We start from the raw sequence: 8,449 nt of genomic DNA on the forward strand, positions 1-8,449 counted from the left end.
AATAAATTTTAAAAGAAATTTAAAAAAAATTAAACTAAGGCCTTGATTACAGCTTTAGGCAACTGACATCTAGCCCTCTGATCCACATTTTCTCGTGTGTAAAATGGGGATAATACTCTATCCTGCTGCCTCACAGGATGATTAGGAGAAGCTGATGACACATAAGGGTCAGATGTTTGTAAAGATGAAAAGCTCTTTGAAAACTAAAATGTTAAACAGAGAAACTGCCCATTTAGAAGCAGAGTTCTTTGGGGGTTTTTTTTGTTTGTTGGGGTGGGGGAGTTGCGTGTGTGTGCGTGTGTGTGTGTGTGTGTGTGTGTGTGTGTAAGTTAGGTCTTTTCCTGTGGAGCCCAAACTGTCCCAGGAATTTCTGAAATCTTGGGTCAGAAGGTAGCTTATTGTCCTGACCCCCTCCTCAGCCCCCCACACTATAGACACGAGCCTTCCCTTTCCTCTTTTAGGCTTCAGAAAAGAAACCTTCTTACGGCCTCTCCTGTCTTCCCTCTGAGAGAATCAGAAAAAGGGCCTTAGGAAAGAGATCTGATGAACTTGAGCAAGAGCTTTTTTTCCATTAGTGCTGCTGCTTCTTGAAGTCCACTTGCATTCATACTTCTATAATTAGCTTTTCTCTTCACATTGCAGGGTCAGGGCAAGGATAAGGATTTGAATTCTAAGTCAGCCAGTGACCTCTCAGAAGATTTGTTCAAAGTACATGATTTTGATGTGAAGATTGATTTACAAGTTCCCAGCTCAGGTAGGTGAAGGTGTGGGGGTATGCTGATGGCTAAGGACCAGAGGGCACCATGGCTCCCTCAGCCAGCAGGGGGCCCCGTTGTTAGGAAGAAGTGCCTTGAAGTGCCTTAGGGAAGAAGTGCCAGTGTCTGATTCTCAGTATTTACAGAGACTGGAGTAAGCTGGGGCGCAGGTGTATTTTGGGAGGAGTAGGGACAGGCAGGCAAGCAACCAGAAGGGGTGAAACGCAAGATGAAGAAGGCTTTGTAGGCTCCTTAGATGCTGATTTGCTCTTCTTTCCCACAGAGTCAAAGGCTTTGGCCATCACCTCCAAGGCTCCACCCGCCAAAGATGGGGCTCCAAGGAGATCTCTAAACTTGGAAGACTACAAAAAACGACGAGGGCTTATTTGAGCGCTCCCAGCCTGCTGCTTCTGACCCTGCATGCCCCATCACAGTGTCCTCTTTTCCTTTGATTTGCCCTCTTTGGGCTGGAGCAGCAGTAGAACTGGGAAGAGACTCTAAACTGCCAGTCATCTGTAATATAAACCATTTGCTGTATAGACCTCCCTTGTCTGCACCATCTCCCACCACCCCCCAGGCCTCTCACCCGGTGTGGGCCTGGGCTCTCTTGGGCTTTATCCATGTCTTTAGATTTGTGTTTGCCTTTTTTTTTTTCTCTCTCTTTTTGTTGTTTTTTTTTTTTTTAAACCAGCACAGTTCATTGGCCACTCTGCACACATTCAGTATTAGCGTGGAGCTGGGATTCTTGCTGGAGCCCCTGGTGGCGACAGCAGCAGCACTAGGCAGCCACCTCCGTGGGCTGCCTTGGACCCAACCATTGAACATTTGGCACCGGACCCTCGTGGAGAGAGTGGGGACTGGGCACCTGCAGTCCTCCTTCCTCTCTCCTCATCTTCCTCTTCTTCCCATCTCTGCAGAAGAGAGGTTTTCAAATCCAATTTAGTTTCCAAAAAGTGTACATTTGTGGGGGGGGGGGGGCTATTTGAGCGAGCGAGTATGTGTATGCGTGTGTGTGTGTGTGTCTGTGAGTGTGAATTTTTTTATCATTTTTTTAAAATGCAGTACTCTTTGTATCAGTCTGTCATGGGTCTGTAGCTGTTTCAGATTTTTTTTCAGCTGTACTCGAGCATCTGAAACTGCAAGAAAGAAACTCATTAAATGTGATTCTTCTTACTAAACAGGCCTGACTGCTGTAGCTGTGTGACATCTCCTCCCACACACACCCCCCACCTCAGGGAAGGCACCCTAGTTTGGCCCCTGCCCTGTAGGCTGTGTCCCGGCAGGTGGGAGGGAAGCCCACAACCAGGTACCCAGATAGGGCAGTGCAGGTGTCTTGCTCAACCCATGGGTACAGCCCACAGCTTCTTGGCTGAACATAGTGTGTCTTTTCCCCGCCCCCATGTACTTGTCTCTTCCTAGTGATTCTGTTTTTGCTGTTTCAGAAAGAATAATATTTTGTTTTGTTTTTAAGAGAAAGTATTCAACGTGAATGTGGAGAGAACGAACACAAAAAGATTTAGGTTGCAGATGTTACAAGCATGTGCAGTTTTGTGTGTGTATACATATATATATGGTAAGCATATATATTGTGCAGCTAGGGTGAAGCCAGCAAAGAAGTGTGTATGTCTTTATGAAATGTTTGAAAAGAGATAAGCTGACTGCTTGATAATCATTCTCAGGTGTAAAGCTCCAAGTGTAAATAAAAGTGGCATTTAACAAATCTTTTCAGAACAAAGTACAGCTGACTATATATACCAAGAACTAAGCTAAAGAAACAGCTGAGAGCCGCTGAGTCCCACAAGAGGGAGAGGAACTTACAAGCTTTGCTTTGTGCTTCTTCACCCTACTTTTCTGTAAGGAAGTGGGATGATGGGAAATCATGGACTTAAGTTGTATTTAAACGTAAAAATGAACTTGGTGACTCTTCTGGGTTTAGTAGAGCCTCGGTGTTGCTTTAACTTAGTTTACACTTTTTTATTTAAAAAAAAAAAAGCAGCAATGGATGGTTTTTTTTAAAAAAATATTGTGACTGTAAAATTGGTGAACTGTGACTGTAACATAGCTCTGTGGTAGCTGTGACGCAGTTCAGTTGGGCAAAGGTGGGCAATGGACTCATTAAAATCATATATACTTGAATAGTCCATTGACCGAAACCCTTTATAGACTGTTGTGTAAATGTGGAATCACAGACTGCTAAACATTGCCCGGACTCCGGCAGAGTCCTGGAAGCTGCTGGGACCTCTCCTATCATGACGAACCTGGACTATTTTTTCTTTCTGGTTTTAAAAGACATGAAATTATAGAATCCATATAATTTGCTGGAGTCATTCTTATCCACCATGTAGATCTGTATTTAGTATCATTTGGATTTGGAGAAGTGTCGATTACATTATGGCTGTGTAATAAAATTTTTATTAAAACTGCATCACACTGTAGCCACTTTGCCACTACCTCCCCACATGCAGCTTTCTTCTGAGACACCAACACACAGCAAGGAGAAAAGCCAACCAACTTATCATCTGAGTAGTCTCCTTGGTGATTGGAGTCAGGACTGAGAACTTGTCTCCAATCTCAACTGAGGCAGAGCCTCTGACTGGAGATCTTGATTGACCAGGCATAAAACATTGTCTTTGTCTCCCTCCTGCCCCCAACCTCCCCCAGCTGGGTTTCATGGCAGTTCACGGTATTTCTGATGCTGGGGAGCTGCTGCCATTGCTCCTTGCTCCACACGTTCTCCCTTCCATGTGGTTTCAGTGTTGAAGGGTGCGGCACCTAAGGCTGTTTTATATATTTTTCACTTCCTTCCAAGAAGCAAAAAGGCCAATGTCCATAAGCCTAGCTCATGATGTATAGGTCTGTTTGTCTGTCTTGCTTCTGACAGGTGCAGGGCAAGTCTACTGCCTACAACTTCCCTTCAAAAAGAATGCTTTTGTTTTGTTTCTGTGAAGTCCTGACCTGTCACTGAAACTGTACAGATATTTGTAAATAAACTTTATACCCTATTTTAACAAGGGGATCAGATTTAGTCCAAGGATTGCATCCTGAGTGGCAACTCTCAAAGTCATGTTTTCAAAGTCCAGGAGAGCCTCTCTTTTGCTTGGTTTCCCTTCTTCCCCTTCTCTTAGTCTGATACTACCCCCAAAAGTGAAAGTGGCTGCTTTGGAGTCTTCAGCAACCTGGTTCCCCAGAAGCATCTCTGGTATGGTAGCTGTCTAGAGCCAGGGAGCCCTCCTAGTTGGCCTGGTCTACTTCTTACCTTGGAAGATACCAACAAGCTTTAATCTGGTAGGACCCTGACAACACTGCCTAACCTCAGTGAAAGGTTGGTGCTTCCAGCTTTCAGTTGACCTAGGCACACTTCCTTTACTGTTCTGTTTCCGGCCTGCTGTGAGTGTGAACGGGGGATCTAGGGACCAGAGGCTATGGGGGAAAATCCTTTCCTCAATCTCCCAAACTAGGGAAATCTGTAAGGTCTCCCGAACCCCACTCACTGAGGATGTATCTCAAACCTTTCTATATTTTAGGAAGCAAAATCCGGGATCATCTACTCCTCTTTAGAGATGGGAGGGTGGGAGGTGACATAGCCCAGTCCAAGCCTACCTTTGGTGTTGGAAGAGGTGGGCCCCTGGGGTTCACCCAGTACCCAGTGAAGTTTTCTCCAACTCCTTAACACTCCCCTCACCTCACTGCTGGGAACAGTGGGCTCCCTAGGCCCTAGAGAGCAGGGATTCTGAGCAGAGAACAGGCTTATCTGTCCATCTCCCAAGATCCAGTGCCAAGGGGCAACTACACCTGGGGACAGGAAAAAAAAAAAACTGCCATAGGCAGAGGGATGCAGAGGGGAGAGAGGTACAGTCAGTCAACTTAATCTTAGGGCCTTGCTGTGCGAGGACTTCTCCTTGGTGGCAGTGTCAGGCAATTCTTGGGAGCCAACAAACCATCAACCCCTAGCATGGAGTTTTGTGTGACATCACTGCTTCCTGGGGACCTCTGAGTTCCCTTGAGGAGGAAAGTGTTGGGCTGGAGGACCTTATGGGGCAGCCTGCCTTCTCTGCAAGGTTGCCCAGGCCAGCCCCAGTCCTGGCTGAGCAGAACCTGGAGGTGGTTTCCTGGCCCTGATTAGTGGCTTAGCTACTGCGGCATAGGCACGTCTAGGAATTCCAGAAGGTGCTCTGGACCTAGGGGAGAGCCAAGAGCCATAAGGCACCACAGGCTCAGTGTAGGGTTCACATCCCAGTTCTGCTGCTTACTGCCTAGGGCTGAGCTACTTAACTCCTCTGAGCCACAAATTTCCCATCTTTAACATAGGATCCTGTTAAGGATTAAGTGTACCTTTCCCCAGAAGGGGTTCAATAAATGCTGTTGTTAGAGCAGAGGCTGCTGGGTTTGGGAGGAGAGGCTGCAGGGGCAGAGTGGCAGGGGTCAGGATGGAGTGGGCAGCAAGTCAAGGGGGATGGTGCAAGGAGACCAGCCGGAGTGGGACAGCGTGGCTACCAGAATTCAGCTCAGAAATTCCTGGCAGCCTCCACCTCCTGGGCTAAGAGACTCTGCTTCGAGGTTGAGATTCTGATGGGTGGGCACTGGGGCTGGCCTGGGGAAAGCCCAGAGGAGCAGAGCTGCTTTCTAGCCTGCCCTTGCAGCTCCTCTCTCCAGACCAGGCAATCTGAAAGTGGCTCAGAAGGCCACCCCACCTCACCACTGCCTCAGCAGGCTCAGAAAAATCGTGAGGCTCCACCTACCCACCACCACTACCAAGAGTAATTAAAACATAAATCTGTACCAAACCGGAAAATATGTGTAAAGAAGACTAACAAAATGTTCTGATCCTTCCCACGATGACTTATCTTGATACCTTCTTTAAAATACCAAATTATCATAAGGCACCTGGATGGCTCAGTCCGTTAAGCAGCCAACTCTTAATCTTGGCTGAGGTTTTGATCTCAGGGTGGTGAGTTCTAGCCCCATGGAGCCTACTTAAATTTTTTTTTTTTTTTTTTTTTTTGTCAGTGGCCCTATTTTGCAAAGTGCGTGTGGTCGGCATCTTGCTCAGCCCAGACACATTCACCTCTCACCAGGAATGCACTGGTCTGTCTCCAACAATTTTCCCTGCTTTCTCCTCACCCTTCAGCGCTGAGCCCAAAGGTTACCTCCTCCGGAAGCCTTCCGGGATCTCCCCTCCCACTCCAATTTGGGAGCGCCTTCTGGCTCTCCCTAGCGCCGAACTCACTACGCTGCACTGTTAGGAGCCTCCACCCTCAGCCTGGAAGCTACTTGGGTCTGGCGCGTATCCCCAGCACCCAGCGCCCCCGGAACTTAGCTAATGCCCCATAAATGTGGTGGAGGGAAGGGGGAGCAAGCGGGTGTCCAGCGGCGGCGCCGGTTCTGGGGCATTCGATCCCACGCGTCCCTTCCATCCTGTCCCCGACCGCCGCGCCCGCGGGCCTGAGACCCAGGCTGCGGGTCCGCTGGGTAAGACCCGGAACGGCGAGAAGCGCGGCTGCGGCAGATGCAAGCGGCCCCTCCGCCCGGCCCGTGCGCAGTGGGACCCGCGACGCGCCACCAGCCTCGGCCTCCGCTCGCCAGCTCGGCCCCGCCGCGGGCACGCGCGCCCCCGGGCGTGGACCCCGGCGGGCGGCGCGGCCCGGCGACTTCCCGGACTCGGGAGCAGGGCCGCAGCCCGCGAGCCCCCGCGCCCCCGCGGCCGGCGCGGAGGAGGAGCCGGCAGCAGCTCCCGGGACCCGGCCTGCGCGCAGCTCCCCGGGGGCGCCTCGCCTCGCCCCGCCCCCCGATGCTCTGTGGACTCGGTGGCCGGGCACCCGGCGTGGAAATCGGACCGGCAGGGATGTCGCCAATGGAACCAGCGGGGTCACCTACGCCATCCGGGAGGTGCCCTGGTGCCCCCCCCCATGGGGGACGCAGGCCGATGGGCACCCCGGCGTTCTCGGAGCAGTCCCTTCCACCGGCAGCCGCATCCTTGACCTCAGACGCTCTCGGGCCCCTCGGCCTCCACTTGGCCACTGGGAGAGATCCTGTGGGTTCTGTGCGTTCTGGAGAGAGGGAGGACGGAGAACCACGGGAACACAGTCTCCTGGGAGGGATGGGAAACCTTGTTTTTGAAGTGTGTCAGGAGCGAAACTGTTCTTACTGCGCATACACAGGCGTGGTGACACATTTCGTTTGTTTTAAACCAGAGTGATTCAGATGGTGAAGGGTCAGAAAAAACACTGCTGGATCCCCTAGCCCTGCTCAACGATCCTAGCAAATCCAGAATATTCATGAGGTGAGACACCGCGTGCGAAGGAGGGGCAAGGAAGAGGGTCTGGGGTTGTCAGGTGAAAACAGCCTTTCACTGCTCTACCCAGGAGGAGGGAAGGAAACCTTCCATTCTTTCCCAGCGTCAAGGTGCCATCCGGGCCCCCTCTGGCCAGCACTCCAGGGCCCTCTCTAGCGCGCTCTGGGCAGAGAAGGGCCTCAGACTGAGGGGCCTAGGGGTGGCTGGGACCCATGCACCGCAGAAAGGGCAAGTCTCACTGACAGTCCGTTTAGCATGGGGCCTGGGGCCTGTTTTCTGGTTGAGTCCTTTCTGGTTTCCTTTCTCCAGAAGACAATGTGAAGTGATACACCGTCACTCCAAGTAAGGAAGGGAGCTCAATTATGGGAGCTACTCGGTTCCTGTATCCTTTTCACCTAGGACAATGCCTGGTTTGAGGAAGCTACTCAGGGGAATTTGCTCTGTGAATGAATAAACCACAAGTATTGTCACAAAACATTGGAATCTTGCAGTCAGGTCAGAAAGTCCCTTGGAGGACACCAGGTCCCACAAAGAATGTCTCAGAGTGTTGACCAGAATGAGACCCTGGATCACTTGGTCCAGAGGAAGATTTGCCACCACCCTGCCCCACCTCAAAACACATATGCACACACACCATAGAGGCTCTGCTCTCTCTGGAGAAGCTTTCAAGTTCTCTCAAAGCAAAAGCTGTGTTCCATCCTTTTTTTTCCCTCCCTCCCTGCCTCTGGGTCTTGAGAAGAAGAAAACTGTGCCTGGCAGGGGATTGTGAGCAAGTGATTTTACTCTTGCCCCTGGGGCCATTGGTGCTGCCCTGGGAGTGGAGGGAGCAGGGGCAGAGAAAAATGAGGCTGGCTAGGGAGTGATAGCAGGCCCCCAGAAGACCCTCACCTCACACACCCCATTTTCCAGGCCTCCCCTTTTCCCAGCTTTGGTGCCCAATGTTACCCTCCTAGGGAGGGATGGAGCTCCCAAGACTGATAAATCCTGAAGGCCATGGAGAGGGGTGAAGATGCAGACACTCCAGGGAACAGGCCTCTGGGGTACAGGAGGATCCCCAAATTGAGATGCCACAGGAAGAAGAAAGATCAGTTTTCTCCTTGGACACGTGGACACATAGCTGGCCTTGTGGATAAGACAGAGGGACGCACATGGCCTATGTCAGATCAGCCACCTCATGACCATCAAAACCTTGAAACATTCCTCTATGCTCCTGGTTCCATTTTTGCAGCACCCAAAAGGCCATTCGTCCATCTATATGGTAGTTTTCTTTTCTTCACAGTGCTCTACGTGAAGCCATCCACTCACAGCCTCAAGCACTGTGGAAACTGAGGCACAAACAACAGGATTCCAGGATCTGAAAGGTCATTATTCCTGGCTCAACCGGAAGGGCATGAGAGCCCTG

The 8,449-nt window shown here is 50.7% G+C and overlaps 1 protein-coding gene across 1 annotated transcript in view; it reads left to right on the forward strand.

Annotated features, from left to right (window-relative positions):
• RTF1 (RTF1 homolog, Paf1/RNA polymerase II complex component) overlaps window positions 1-3,180 on the forward strand; it is a 53,861-nt gene extending 50,681 nt beyond the window's left edge. Inside the window, exons 17-18 of the mRNA XM_055316821.1 lie at window positions 643-754; window positions 1,039-3,180. Coding sequence (XP_055172796.1) covers window positions 643-754; window positions 1,039-1,145 — 219 coding nt within the window. The 3' untranslated portion in view covers window positions 1,146-3,180. The remainder of the gene's footprint in view (window positions 1-642; window positions 755-1,038) is intronic.
• Window positions 3,181-8,449: the final 5,269 nt, after the last annotated feature.

The sequence above is a fragment of the Nyctereutes procyonoides genome, unplaced genomic scaffold, assembly GCF_905146905.1.
Source record: "Nyctereutes procyonoides isolate TBG_1078 unplaced genomic scaffold, NYPRO_anot_genome, whole genome shotgun sequence".
NCBI classification, from domain to species: Eukaryota; Metazoa; Chordata; class Mammalia; order Carnivora; family Canidae; genus Nyctereutes; species Nyctereutes procyonoides.